This window comes from Nelumbo lutea, chromosome 1, assembly GCF_056320005.1.
Source record: "Nelumbo lutea isolate HS-2025 chromosome 1, American lotus-T2T, whole genome shotgun sequence".
NCBI classification, from domain to species: domain Eukaryota; kingdom Viridiplantae; phylum Streptophyta; class Magnoliopsida; order Proteales; family Nelumbonaceae; genus Nelumbo; species Nelumbo lutea.
In genome coordinates, this window is record NC_142684.1 from 143,030,304 (window position 1) to 143,045,845 (window position 15,542).

Sequence of the window (15,542 nt, forward strand, 5' to 3'; positions counted from 1 at the left end):
CACTCTATTGTGACAATAAAGCTGCCATCAATATTGCTGCTAATCCAATCCTGCATGATAGGACGAAACACATTGAAGTGAACAAGCATTTTATTAGAGAGAAACTTGTAAACGGAGAAGTGTGCACTCCATATGTCAGTTCAGAAGAACAACTTGCAGATATCTTCACCAAAGGTCTTCATCATGTGCGGCACAATGATTTGTGTGACAAGTTGGGTATGATTAACATCTACACTCCAACTTGAGGGGGAGTGTTGAAATATTTAGTTATTTGTGTTAGGGTCTGTTTGGCTAGTTAAAGCATTTTTTATTTCAACTTTTTTATTTCTGTTATGTCTGTTATTGTACTCACTTACAACAGGGGCACAAGGGTCTTTTCCCTTCTTATTTCTGCCACCCTATATAATATAATAAAAGTTGGCACTGCCAATACTATTCTATTGCCAATATCTTCTCATCTCTTTTCTCTTCTCTCTTCTTCTCTTCTCTTCTCTTCATTTTATTTCTGGCCGGCCACACTGTCAAGAGGTCATAACAGCAATACCCCTTTTGGTTCTGAGCATACCCAAGAAAAACACATTTCTTGGCCTTATGATCCAATTTTTTGCGATGAGGGCCAAGAATGTGAGCAACAGAAACACAGCCAAAAACCCTCAGAGGTATATGAAATATCTCTCCATCTGGAAAAATGAGGCTAAATGGCACCTTAAACCCCAAAATGCGTGAAGGAACACGGTTAATCACATGTACGGCTGTTAGAACTGCATCTCCCTAGAACTGCACAGGAACTGAAGCACACACCATAAGACTCCTTGCCACCTCCACAATGTGTCTGTTTTTCCTCTCAGCAATTCCATTCTGTTGCGGTGTATATGCACAACTGCTCTAATGAACTACACCATGTTCTAAGAGATACATGGTTAGGTCTTTCTCAAAGTATTCTATGGCATTATCTGATCTAAAAACCTTAGTTCTAACTCCAAATTGTGTGAGAACCATCTGGTGGAATTGTCGTACTAAGTTAGGAACCTCATCATGTGATCTCATCGAATATATCCAAGAATATCGTGTATAATCATCCACAAACAAGAGAAAGTAACGGAATCCTCCCATGGAAGGGATTTGATATGGCCCCATACATCAGTGTGAACAATATTAAAAGCAGAAGTACTTCTTTTATTACTTGGTTTAAAAGACTGTCTACAATGCTTTCCTAACTGACAACTCTCACACTCCAAAGTAGATAATTGAACAGACTCAAACAACTTTGGGAAAAGACATTTCAAAGAATTAAAAGAAAGATGTCCCAAGCGATTGTGCCAAAGCTTATTTGGTTTACTGACTCTGACCCACTACTACTGCTGCTACTAACATGATGGCCCTGATGTCTCGGAATCTCATCCAGAAGATAGAGTCCATTCACCTCAAGACCACTCCCAATCATTTTCTTTGACTCCAGATCTTGCAAAACACAATTACCAGGAAGAAAGGTCATAGAACAATTCAAATTTTTGTCAAAGAACTAACAGACAGTAGGTTGGTATGAAGTCTAGGGACATGTAAAACAGAGGACAGAGTTATAGCATTGGTCATTCTAACTGTCCCCTTCTCAGCAATGGGCATATGTGAACCATCTGCTGTAGAGAGACTGTCTCTACCAGAGCACAACTGATAGGAACTAAAAATGGTAGGGGCATTAGCCATATGCTCAGATGCTCCTTAGTCTATAATCCAGGGAGGTCCCTCCTTACCTGAAGTGGATGCAAGATTCGCAGTTGCATATGAACTACCTGTATGTGCAAAGGAAGTGGTGTAGTTGGCTCCTGCATTCTGCTGTCCATCTGGAAGGCTAGAGCTGGGTGAATCTTTCTTATTCATAAGCTGTCCAAACCTCTCCAATTCTGTTCTCACTGTTGCTATTTCAATGGATTCCCAATCAGTTTGGGAGAGGGGCTGACGAGTCTCCTGTAGTGGCTACATTTGCATTTCCCTTCTTGTTTCTTATCTGAGCAGGCATAAGATTTGGATGAAGCTTTCAACAAGTGTCCCTAGTATGCTTAGGCTTCTTGCAATAATCACACACCAAGTCCTTATCTTCCCTTCTAGGCTCACTACTCCCCCTGTCTCCATTCGACTTAGGTTTTGTTGTACCAACCATAGCCGACTGGTGAATCCCAAGCTGTCTCACCATTACATTCCTCCTACTCTCCTCTCTAGAGACAAAAGCATAGGCTTGAGAGAGTGTCACACCCTCCCTAGAAAGAATATGCTACCTAGCAATGTCAAATTTAGGGTTCAGCCCTGCCAAGAACTCAAAAACCCTATTCCTCTCTACGAGTTTGTGATAAGTTGCTGCATCATTTACACTTTCCCATACCACAGTTTCTAAGTGATTTATTTCCTATCATAGGGTTTTCAGCATGGAGAAATACACAGCAAGGGGTTTTTCTCCCTGTTTCATACTTTTCACCTGATTTCTTAACTGATAGGCTCTGGCTTCATTTTGCTTATGAGAGTAGGTTTTAGTCACTCCATCCCAAATCTCATTAGCAGTATTAGCCCATAGGAATTTTTTGCAATATGAGGAAACATAGAATTACACAACCAAGACATTACCATGTAATTCTCTTGCACCCATCGAGAAGAGTTTGTATTGGGTTTCTTCTCCTCCCCAGTGAGATACCCTAATTTTCCACGGGCTCCAATAGCCATTTTATCTGATTTTGCCCATTCCATACAATTTGTACCATCAAGTTTTACTGTAGTAATGATCTCAGACCAAAAAATATCACTACTACCTCCAACACCCAGTCCCACAGTACCTAGATTTCATCTCGGTATTCCAACTCTCCATTTTACTTCAAACAATTCAACAGTAAGAAAAAAATAGATTGGAGACCTTCAAAAAATAATTTAATACCACACACACAGAAACCAATCCTTCTGGAAGAAGAAAACCCTAGCTGGAGGGAAATCTCTCTCCTCCCCACGCCTCCCAACAAAGAGAAAAGTGAATCAATCACTCCGGGAGGCCTAGAAAATTTCAGAAACCAAACCACCCTCTTCAAAAAATCAAAAGAAAACTAACAATACCTGGGCGCCCAAGATCAGATAAAAAACAAAGAGTCCAACTTTTCTGGGACTCTTCCCTGTACTCCAGTTCTTCCTGATTTTGATGCTGAACAGTAGATCACCTTCCTGATGTCTAGATCCCACCAAAAACTTCAAGAACTGGGCAATCTATAGAAGATCGATCAGCCCTTTACTACTTCATGCAATAGGCTGATCTAGGGCTGCATGAGAATGCTTCAAGAAACCCTAGCCGATGCTCTGATACCAAGTAGAAATCTATTGAATTAAGAAATATGAAAGAAAGTAGTTTCTTGAAGAGAGAAGGAGAAGAAGAGAAATTGAAAGAAAAGAGAGCAATCATCTGGCCGCCCCCTTCACTTATTATTTATACTAAAATAATAGAACAGTACAAAGACAACTATGCCCTTATAGGGTGGCAAAACATAAAACAGCATATATAACACTCAAAAAACATAATAAAATTTGGACTCACATAACTACTGTGGTCCCCACCTCCTATCTAACACCTAACATAAAACATCTACTCAGAAAAACATCATAAAACTAATTAATCTTCAACAACTTCCATATGATTCCTTCCCCTTTTTTCAGCCAGCCCACAACTACTTTTGAATCACCTTCAATAATCAGCTTAGTAATCCCCGTTTCTTTAGCTTTCTCTACTCCATAGACTGCTGCCAATAATTCTGATATCACCACATCTCCATGCTGAATAGGACCTGAGTACAAAGCTAGAATGTTTCCATTTTCTTCCTTAATTACCCCACCAATACCCGATGGCCCAGGATTGCCCTTACAACTACCATCAAATTTTAGTTTCTTCCACCCAACACATGGAGACCAGGCCTCATGAACAATCTGTCTTCTAGACGAAGAACATGCAATTATTTAGCTTTCTCTACTCCATAGACTGCTGCCAATAATTCTGATATCACCACATCTCCATGCTGAATAGGACCTGAGTACAAAGCTAGAATGTTTCCATTTTCTTCCTTAATTACCCCACCAATACCTGATGGCCCAGGATTGCCCTTACAACTACCATCAAATTTTAGTTTCTTCCACCCAACACATGGAGGAGACCAGGCCTCATGAACAATCTGTCTTCTAGACGAAGAACATGCAATTATTCCCCACGATCTGCAGAAATCTTCAACCTTAAAGTTAGCAAAGAGCTTTAAAGTGCTCACCCAATGCGCTACTTTGAGAGTAATCACCTTAATGACAACTTCTTTTCTTCTTTTCTTGTCTTCAAAGATTCTTAGATTCCTTTCCTCCCAAATTGTCCAGATCACTGCTGCTCTAGTGCATCTCCACATAATTCTATCTCTTCTTTTAGGGCAGCAGAAAAGGTGAGAGCTAAAAACAAACACCTTTCAGACAATCAGGGGGAAGCCAACTGCATCCAAAAAGAGATGAAAACCACTCCCAGATAGAAGTAGCAAAAGGACAGGAGATCGAAAGATGAAAGGCAGTCTCACCATACAACTTACATAAAGAGCACCAACTTGGAGACAGACACCAATTTGGTTTTTTCCTCTGAAGCAAATCACAGGTGTTAATGGAGCCATGAAACACTTCCCAACAAAAGGCACTGACTTTTGGAGGGATGGGCTGAGACCATATCTCCTTAACAGGGAAATGAGGAGAGGGGGTGGAGACAAGAGAATTCAAAAAGGACTTATAGGAAAAAGAGCCCGACTGACTAAGGGTCCACACTCTAGAATCTGAACCACCCTCCCCAACGTACTGAACTCAACGAAAGAAGCAAAGTTGAGATATTGGAAATTTCAGATTCTCTCAGATTTCTAGTGAAGCCAAGATTCCAACTCAGGTTTAAAAGGGATGAGTAAGAGCTGATAAAATTACAAATAGGTTTACCTTTGAAACTAAAAAGCTCAAAAGAGAGAAGGAAAAACTTCTGAAAGGGGGGATTCCTCTACCCACATATCCTCCCAAAATCTAATTTCTCAACCCAAAGCTAAATCATACCTTATGTGATTGAGGAACACAGGAAGATTGTCATGGATAGCCTTCCAAGAAGCAGCCAGAGTAGCTCTATGTAAGCAGCCTGCATCCCAACCGTTGTTTGATAGTCCATAGATATTTGAAATAACTCTAGTCCACAACCTCTCATTTTCTTTAGGAAATCTGCGGAGCCATTTACTCAATAAGGCCGAGTTCTTCAACTCAACATTTCTAATGCCCATACCCCCCAATCTTCAATTGCATCACTTATCCCATCTAACCAAATGTGTTTCTTCCCTTCACCAGGCTCCCAAAGGAAATCTCTCATTATCTTTTCAACTCTTATTACCATAGCTTGAGGCATCCTAAAAACCGACATATAGTATATTGGGAGGTTTGCCAGAGTGGATTTGATCAATGTATTCTCCCACCCAAAGAAATATAATTCCTTTTCCAACTTGCTAGTCTTTTCTCAAACCTTTCCACTATTGGGTTCCAAAAACTAGCCGACCTAGGGTTGCCACCAAGGGTAAACCTAAATATCACAAAGGCCAATTTCCTTTCTCACACCCCAATAAATCTGCCATTGACTTCAGCTCATCACCTTCTACATTAATACTAGCTACTAAACTTCTCTACCAATTGATTCTCAAATTTGAGATCCTTTCGAAGAGCTTCACTACCAACTTCAGATTTTCTACCACCTCTCTTCCTTCTCCATCACAAAAAATGAGGATATCATCTGCAAACTGCAAGTGAGAGACCAAAACTCTATCTGCAAATTGCAAGGAATTAGCCTTTAAAATCAACTTACTTAATACCTCGGCCACCAAAGTAAATAGTAAGGGAGAGAGTGGATCACTTTGTCTAAGACATTGTAAGCCTTCAATGAAATCAACTGCCGATCCATTTACTAAAATAGAAAAGTGACTTGTTTGCAAACAACCTCTAATCCATTTACACCATACATTCCCAAAACTACACCTCTTCATGATATTAATCAAGAATTCCCAATCCACTAGATCATAGGCTTTCTCCAAGTCCAATTTAATTGCCACTCCCTTTCTCTTTAACCTTTTTTGACCCTCCACACATTCATTTAAAATTAAGATTTGATCAACTATGTGTTTGTCTTGAGTAAAGGCCCCTTGGAACTGAGAAATGATTGAGGGGTGGACCTTTTTAAGTCTCAGAGAAAGTACCTTGGCAAATATAGATACTAGTCACTAAGCTTATAGGCCTGAAATCACCTAGCTGGGTGTCACCTTTCTTCTTTGGGATCAAGGCTAAAAAGGTTGAATTCATCATTGGACTAATTCTCCCCTTTCTGTTGTTCCCTAAGCACTATGATCAAATCATCTTTGATTGTCTCCCAACAGTCTTGATAAAATGCCATAGTGAACCCATCTGGTCCCGGAACCTTAGATCTATCCATGGAGAAAATTGCTTCCTTAATTTTACTTTCCTCAAAACTTTCTCCAACAATTCCACTTGATTTTCTTCCAAAAACTCTCAATCAAGTCCATCAAGTGACCACCTCTCATTAATTGGCCTACGATAAATTAATCTGAAATGGTCAGCAAAGGCCTTAGCAATGCCACCTTGATCTGTGATCTCGGTACCTTCCACCAATAAAGAAGAGATTGAGCGCTTTCTTTTCCTGCCATTTTCTAACGCATGGAAGAATGTTGTATTTCCATCACCTTCTTTAATTCACTTCTCCCTAGACTTCTGCTTCCAACTTATCTCCTCTCTCAAGAGAGTAAGCTTTGGTTTTCCAAGACACCTTGCACTTCCTTCCTATCTATCTCCTCAATTTGTGAGATTAAACTAACTTTTTTCTCTTCCACTCTCTCAAACTTCACTTTGTTCCATTCTTTAATTTCCCCTTTTAACCTCTGTAGCTTTTTCAAAAATTTTTGACCTTCCCACATAGGTTGTAAGCCTTGGGACTCCCACCACTCTTTTACCTTAGCTTTGAATTCTGGATAGGTAAGCCACATGTCCGCAAACCTGAAAGGAGCGGGACCTCCATCCAAAGACCTCTGAAATAAACAAATCGGCCAATGATCTGATGTAATCCTGGGTAATGTTCTTCCCCTCAAGCCCATCCAATGTTCTTCCCAATCAAGAGACATTAAAAACCTGTCCAGCCTAGAACAAATAGAATTAGCCTTAAGGCTGGACCATGTAAAACAGGATTGACCAAGAGGGAAGTCTCTTAGTTCAAAAGCCTCAATAAAACTGTTAAAATGCCTCATACGTGAAGTGACCCTCTGCCTTCCTCCAACCGATTCATCCACAAAACTAGTCACATTAAAATCTCTTCCTAAACACCAAGGTCCTTCCCACAATCTTCGAATATCTGCTAATTCTTCCCACATTCTATCCCTTTCTCTGAAGAGTTTGGACCATAAACATTAGTGAGAACCCATTCAAACCCATCCTGAATAATTGAATATTCTTCAACTTTGAGACCGAAAATCTACCCACTAGCTCATCACTACATTGAAATAAATCCTCCTTCCAGGCTGTAATTATTCCCCTTGAAGCACCCCACCCCATGCTGCTGCAATGCTCTGCTGAATATTTCTCTCTCCCCAAAAGCTCTTGATCAACTTCTTATCTACCTCCTGAACTTTGGATTCCTGAGCCATCACAATATCTGGTTTTTCCTTCCTCAACAACTCCTTAACTGACCTCCTCTTTGTGGCACTTCCTAGTCCCCTGACATTCCAACTGATGATCTTCATTAAGCTGTCTAAAATTCCCTTGTGACTCCTCTTCCTATAAACCTCCTTTTCTTCTTCCTTCCCTAGCACTAAATTCTTTGTCCCCCTCTACATCATTAATGAGCTTCTCCACTTCATTCAATTTTTTCTTTCTTTTTCCTCCCCCTCTTCCTTTCTTCATTTGGGAGCTCACAACTTTAGCCTTCTCTATATTAAGCCCCATCCTTTGCTAAGTTCACCACTTGGTCCTCTTTCCCTTGTCTCCTTTCTACCGAGACCCCTTCTTTAGGTCTACATTCCTTTCCCTTTTCATTCACTACAACTTTATCATCCTTCTCCTGTTCTATTTTTTCTTTACCCTTTTCTCCCCCCATGCTACAACCTCCATCTCTCATGTTTTCCCCTGTTACACCACCAGGCAAGTCCATGGGCTTTATCACAGCAAGAATTGGAGTTGGGCTATCTGCATGAGAGCTAGAAGAGGAGTCAGTAGCAAAACCAAAAACACAAGAATTGTAGGGATTGCCAGGATACAAAGTACAGAAGGGGGATTTTCAGGTTCCTTATCTCCCTATTTCAGATCATGGTTGCCCATCAAGACATCAGGTTTTTCTGGTTGAATGTGATCCATGGCTACCATAAACTTTTAGCTCTTGGTTCTGTGCCCCTTGGAGGAAACTCCTTCATAGTCCTACAATCCCCTGTACAATCATCCTCTGCTCGTCTGACTTTTGTTGCTCGACAGAGAGAAGTCTACACTCTTTCTGTAAACAGGATGGCCCTTGCTGATCCTGAGCATGATTTATTAAGCTAAGACCATTTTACACTTGCCCTTCCAACATTATTTCCATCTGAGCACCAAGGTTTTCACAGAATTCTTTCTCCCCCTGCGTAACCTGCTCAACAGCTTTAACAACAAAACTCTCTTGAAACTGAGTCTTGCTGACCCTCTCTGCCGCGAACAGATCACTGATGCACAAATTCTCTTCACCCTCCAAGCAAACTTGGATAGTCTGGTCAACAGTTCCTATACTGGATCCTTCATCAGAAAGGCTATCCTCATCAGAAACTTCACAGTTTATCCACCGACCACCATCTTCTTCATCCCCCTACATTTCCTTTAATGTTGTGCACCTAGGATTGGGTTTTTCTTGCATTGAAGGAGGTCAACTGGCCCACTGTAAATGTGGCTATTTCCTAGAGGATTTGCTGTTAGGGAAACATCATACCCCATCAATTCCCCCACAACTCCGCACATGATATTTAAGTTATCACATGAGGGCGAAAAACAAACTGGCCCAACTGTTTGGTTCACCCCCGGTTTAGAAGCCTTACTTCCTTCTCCTTTTAAAGCTTTCCACGTAAGACACAGGTTTGTTCCTTCAAAATTCAAAACAGTTTGAAAAACCAGCTAAAATTGGGAAAATGGAGCCTGAATTAATTTCGCCCAACTTTTTATTTTCTTTTGGGGGAAAACCAAGATTGGCATTCGTGTCTCTCTTTCTCCTCGCCACGTGGCCTTCTATCTGCCACGTAATCATCTTCAACCTTTCGCCCTTTCTCCCAAAGGAGCGATTCAACTTCCGACGCTACCCACACTTGCCTCCACCTGTCGTCTGAGAAAACTTGGATCAACCTTGGAATTTTTTCCGGCTTGGATCCCCCTAACCGCAAGCTGGCCACTCGAAGATCATACATCCACATCCAGAATGAATCCTCCACATATTGCTGCAATCTGAAGGGATGTTTCCTCTGTCCAAAGATTAAAGGGCAGTCCCACAATGTTCAGACGAAAGGACTCATAATCTACCTCCATCCTGTTGCAAGAGGGATTCCAGTTTTCCACTGACGCTACTCCCTCTCTTGTGGATACTTTGATTAGATTCTTAGCTTTACTATCCATATCTAAAGTTGCTGCTGTTTCCCCAAATGGACGAAGTAATGCCTTTTCTGTCGTCGGCACAGAGGCCACTACATCCTGTAGCACTCTTTCTCAGTTATCCCACCTTCTTACCCATTCTAATCACCTTTCTTCTTCGCCACTCCTCCAAACCACCGTCAGCCATCAGTTTTGAGCAGAGGGAGTTACCACAGATACCTTTAACTCCTGTCATCTTTTCCTCGTTACAAGGAGATTCAGAAGAAGTCTTCGAATCAGGTGGACGATGCTCATTCCTACCTTCTGACTGTCTTTCCAGCAACCACAGTCTCTGCTTGTACTCATTCAGGGCCTTCGCGAACTGCAGCCACCCCTGTTTCTCCTTTCCAGCAGGGATACGAATAATCTGCCCTTTTCCCCTTCCAAACATTTCAGTCAGTTGAATGAATTCTCCCATCATTCTTCTTCTCCACTATGGATTTTTTCTTCAGCACACAAAGATCCCCTTTCTAACCTGTCTCTGTAATGGCAAATAATGTGCTATTGAAGAATCATTTTAGCCAGCTTGAAGCCTCCCTACATAAGATAACCATGGATCGTTTTTCTTCTCTGATTTTTACCGCTGAAGCTCCACCTAGTTCTTCCAACAGAAAAGTCTTCTTTTCCACAGCTAGGACTTTCTTCCACCTGGTTGCTGGAACAAACTTCTCCTCCATAATTTCTAAATGCAAAATTAAGTTTTCCAGAAGCTAGCAAAATATGACCACACCATAGTCGACTTCCTACCTTCCTGGCAACCAGAAGGTCAAGACTCCAATCCTGGTAACAGCCATCTTCAACACCTAAAGATCCTCAAAAAGAACAAGTGAAATTATATGCAAACACAGTAAAGTGACATATATGTAAACTTGTTACCACCTCAAACAATCTCAAGATTGCCTTCACATTCCAGATTTGCTCCCAAACTGCATCACAGAAGAAAAGGGTGTCATCTGCAAATTGGAGTAGTGTTACCTCCTCTTCTCCACTGCCTACTTTAAAACCTTCTAACAGTCCTCCCATCCGTTCTCCCTCTACCATCCTGTAGGGTGCTTCAGCCACACAAATGAACAAGAGGGGAGATAGAGGGTCCCCTGTCTTAATCCCCTAGAACTTCTAAACCTCCCACAAGAGCTCCCATTCACAAGAACTGAGAAAGAGGAAGAAGAAAGACACTTTTATCTAATTCCTCCATTTCTCCCTGAAATTCATTCTCTTCAACATGTAGTCCAAGAAATTCCAGTTTACATGATCATAAGCCTTCTACATATCCACCTTACACAGAAAACGCGCGAACCCACTTCTTCTTGAGTCTATTACTTCGTTAGCTATGAGGACCCCATCTACTAACAGCCTCACCCCTATGAAAGAACCTTGAGCTTCAGCAATCAGTTTTGACATCACTTTTTCCATTCTGTTAGCCAAGAGTTTAGCTAGGATCTTATATAAACTACTGACAAGGCTGATTGGTCTGGAATCATACTGCCTTACTATCCCTTTCTTCTTTGGGATTAGAGTGATAAACATGTGGTTTAGGCTTCTTTCGAGAGCTCCCCTGTCATGAAACTCTCTTAATACATTTAGGACATCAAGCTTCACGATTTCCCAACATTTCTTATAAAAAAGCATTGTAAAACCATCAGGTCCTGGTGCCTTGTCTCCCTCACAGCCCTTCATCACTTCCCACACCTTCTGTGAATGGCTTCTCCAACTCTTTGGCTTGCTCTGCTGAGAGGATTTCAAAATGCAATCCTGCTAATGTAGGTCTGCATATCCAATCTTCCTTGTACAAGTTTTCATAGAAATTCACTCTGTTTTTATCTGTCTTTCCTCCTCTATTTCCATCCCCTGAATTTCCAATTTTTTTATTGTATTTTCTCTCCTTGCACTAACCATTTTGTGAAAGAATTTCGCGTTATATCCATCTCACAGCTACAAACACCTTGACCTTTGGCTCCACTTAATTTCCTCTTTATAAGCTAATTTGTCAAACTCCCTTTTAGCCATATTCCTCCCACTCTGTAGACACCACAAATCTGTCTAGTTTAACCAATGTTGCTTCTTCCTGCTTGTTTGTTCAAGTATATCCCCCCCCCCCCCAGCAACGGTAAATCTACCATCTCCCACCTCCTCATAAACTCCACAAAACCACTCATTCCCCTCCTATTTTCTCTCTGACCCTTCTTCTCATAGGAGAATCTGATCGCATTAAAATCCCCACCTATACCCCAAGGATACCTCCATTTCCTTCTTGTATCATCTAATTCCTCCCAAAAAGAGTTTCTCAACCTCTCTTTGTTAGGCCCATATGTCACTGTCAAGACCCACTCCCAGTCCCTGTCCTATGAATGCAGTAACAGTAAAACTGGAAACTGCCCTATAATTTTGTCTTTGACTGATATTACCTCCGAATCCCATACCACCAGGATCCCCGCAACAATTCCTTCTGTAGGTAAAGCTGCCCAATCACAGCTGCACCCCTATATACTTCTCACTACTGTCTGATTTATCTTCTCCATCTTTGTTTCCTGAAGACACAGAATACCCGGATTCCATTTTTTCAAAAACGCATTGGTAACCACCCTCCTACAACCTGAATTTAGGCCCCTTATATTCCAAGACGCTAATTTAAACGACTCCATATATACACCACTAATGAAACTAAGCTTGATATATAAAGCTTCACATCCATGGCCCTTTTACCATTTCACCACTCCTTACCCGTCTTCTTACCCCGACTCACACTACCGGCCTTCTCATTCAAGCCCCAAGCCAGCCTAAACAGTTAATTGTCTGTTTTGTGCCCTCTTCTCCCTTTTTCCTCCAAAACTTTTCTCTCAATTGCCACTGGATATTCCCTTGTCACTCGTTCTAGACCCTTCATTGACACCCCCAGGAAATCGACTCCGGATCTCCTGCCCACGAGAACTCTGCCCACGCCTACCCACAATACACTATCCTCCATGAATTGGGAACATCTCCCCCTGCATAATACTATGCAGAGGATGAGATGTTCTCCATGTGTGGCCACGACAAACGTGGGTAGGAGATCCAGACTTAAGGAAATCACCTATATTCAGAAGCTTCGATAAAACGTAGCTTGAAACTTTGACAAAACTTACCGCTCGTCCTTCTGTGTCTGAAGTAGAGGTGGCAATTTCTCACCAAACCTGTTGAACCCATCCAACCCACCCAACCTGCCCATTTACTTAGCGGGTTGGAAATGGGTTATGACCCATTGGGTCAATTTAAATGGGTTGTGGATATCCATTGGGTTGACCGTTAATGATACAAGTGTGAATTCCTTAGCCATTTCCTTTAATTTTCTTCATGTGTGAAATAATTTAAAATTAGTACGTTAATTTTCTATTAATTATCGACTAAAATTAGTTTTGGCTTGAGCCAACATAGTTCACCCAAATCGACATAAATCCAAATTCAGTCAAATGGCCCAATTTGGTCCGATTTGATTCTAGTGCAAATGTCCCAACTATACCCAACCTGAATCAACCCAAACAACCTAGTAATCTAGACTAACCAGATCCGTACCAACTTGGATCCAAACAATTCGGACCGACCCGGGTCAGTTCAACCTGGTCCTGTCTGGACCTAACACAATTTGGGCAAGTCTGTACCAAACCAACACAACCTGGATCCGGATGGTTCAAGTTGGTTTGACCGATTTGAACCTAAGTGGTTTGGCCAAACCCGAAACCTGGACATAGTCAAATGGGTCCATGTGCTTAATTGCTTTTTATTCTCGTAAAAATAATATGCATGTAATGTGATTTGGATCTTCACTTGTGTAGAGAATAATCACACTATTACCATCAAGCCATGACCAACTTATTTGTTATAAGATTAAGGGAGAATGGCAGTTCAGCCCAGGGTCAGAATTTTTAGGCCCAAAGTACAGTTGGGGTGGGTGCCAGCTCGGAATTGATGCCAATTCACGGGCGGGCATTGGTGTGTAGAGTGGGGGGTTTTGACATTTTGAATGTTTATAATTCTGCATTGGACCTGTCCGTACTTCTCCATAAGATTAATGGGTTGGGTGAGTTGGATTGGATCAAGGCGGGTTTGGGTTGAACCTAACACATTTAACTTTATCAAACTGGGTTATTAATGGGTTGGTGGGTTAGATGAATTGGGTTGAAGCTCAACCCAAACCAAACCAAACCCAACCTGCCCAGTTGCCACCACTATCCTGAAGGATGCTGCTGCTGCAAGAAGTTTTCAGACATCTCTGTGTTAATGCAAAATCAACATCTAGAGTTATTTGGGCTTTCTTTATCCTCCCGCTGATTCTTCCTGTTCTTCAATATAAATTATTCTTTCCTTTTACTAGTATTTATCTGGTTACTTATAAAAAGGTTTGACCACCTGGTCCTGAAACCCTAATTTTTTTTAATTATTTTACTAATACGTATCCTCTTTTGTAATTGATTTTATATTTATTGATGGTCCTCTAATTTTTGTCTTGGTTGTAGTTTCTCGATGGGTGGGTTATCTTTGCTGAGTATGCAAGACCAAGAACACCACCGGCATGATCTGAGGATAATGGAGCCCCATCTGAGCGACCGATGTATTGAAAGTTTGAAACGATTCAGTTTGGCAGTACTGTTTATAAATCCTATCTCTCTCTCTCTCTCGCTCTCGTGGGTTTTTTGTTCTTTTGGATCGGCAATCCTAGTTCTCTATTTTGCCTCAAGAGAGCTTTGATGATCCACAGTACTTGGCAAAAGATTAGGTCACATTGAGTACTGAGCTGATTGATTATTGAACTATGAAACACGGGAACATCAAAATGGGTGGATAATGAGACAATGGCTAAAATCTATTGTTGCTAGAGAGTGCAGAATAATGTTGCTTGTTACTTGTTAACGTCCTTGGGAATTCTGGGTTTACAACTTAATAACGTTGCACGCCATGTGCGAAACCGGAATCATAATAAATTCCAATATTATTTCTTTGTTAGTCTCTTTCTATATGGATTATAATTCCTGAAGCGTTGGCCATTTTCCTTCCTATGCCTGCCGATTTCCGTTTTATCTTAAAGTGAATCCCCACTTCCAAGGGCTCGAAAGTTTCGTAATGATAAATTAAGGACAATGGATAGTTAATAAGGTCGCTAGGTACCTGGGTTCAATACTTGAAGTTTCTTGAATTTCCTTTTCTTCTCTTTGTTCCTGTTCTTTTTCGATTGCATTTGTTTGGGCTTTTAGCCCTCTTCTATCTTTTGTGGACCAGGGACTTACGTGACTGATGACTCCGGTAAGCAATCAACTATCTTTTGTGGACCAGGGACTTACGTGACTGATGACTCCGGTAAGCAATCAACTATCTTTTGTGGGCCAACAGATCAGTTGCTAGGCATCATTTGCTTTGGCCTTTATCAGGCCTCCCTAGTAACTGAAATGCTTCATGCAGAGTGATTCTTTTTGTCCATTGTTTTGATTTTTGAAAGCCCTTGGGGCGAATTCATTCATCAATCGAAATTATGGTGGAGTCGTGTAGAATCTGTTGCAAGAGATTCTTCAATAAAATTTGGGAGGAAGGCGCCTTGAGCTAAAGAGTTCAACAGAATTACAATTTTGTCTTGTTTGAGCCACCGAAACTCATGGTAACAGCCTAAGAGGCACCGTAATAAAATAATTGAAAAATATGAAGCAAATGAAACAAGAAGCTTTGATGTGGAAATTGAAACTTACAAGCAAGGTAGCGTTATTGGTATGTGTCGGTGTTTTTTATGTTTTAGTTATTTTTTTCAAAAGGGTTGGTTTAAGCCCTAACTACCCTCTGAACCATGGTCTGACCCGATACAATCCCTG

General features: G+C 41.2%; 1 protein-coding gene and 1 long non-coding RNA gene across 2 annotated transcripts in view; both read left to right on the forward strand.

The window, feature by feature from the left end:
- Positions 1 to 14,688, forward strand: part of LOC148878050 (organelle RRM domain-containing protein 2, mitochondrial-like) — a 34,559-nt gene extending 19,871 nt beyond the window's left edge. The window contains exon 4 of the mRNA XM_088948247.1: positions 14,202 to 14,688. Coding sequence (XP_088804373.1) covers positions 14,202 to 14,261 — 60 coding nt within the window. The 3' untranslated portion in view covers positions 14,262 to 14,688. The remainder of the gene's footprint in view (positions 1 to 14,201) is intronic.
- A 296-nt stretch (positions 14,689 to 14,984) lies between these two features.
- LOC148878051 (uncharacterized) lies at positions 14,985 to 15,284 on the forward strand. The gene is made up of 2 exons (XR_016100282.1): positions 14,985 to 15,039; positions 15,142 to 15,284. It is a non-coding gene; the product is annotated as an uncharacterized LOC148878051 (long non-coding RNA).
- Positions 15,285 to 15,542: the final 258 nt, after the last annotated feature.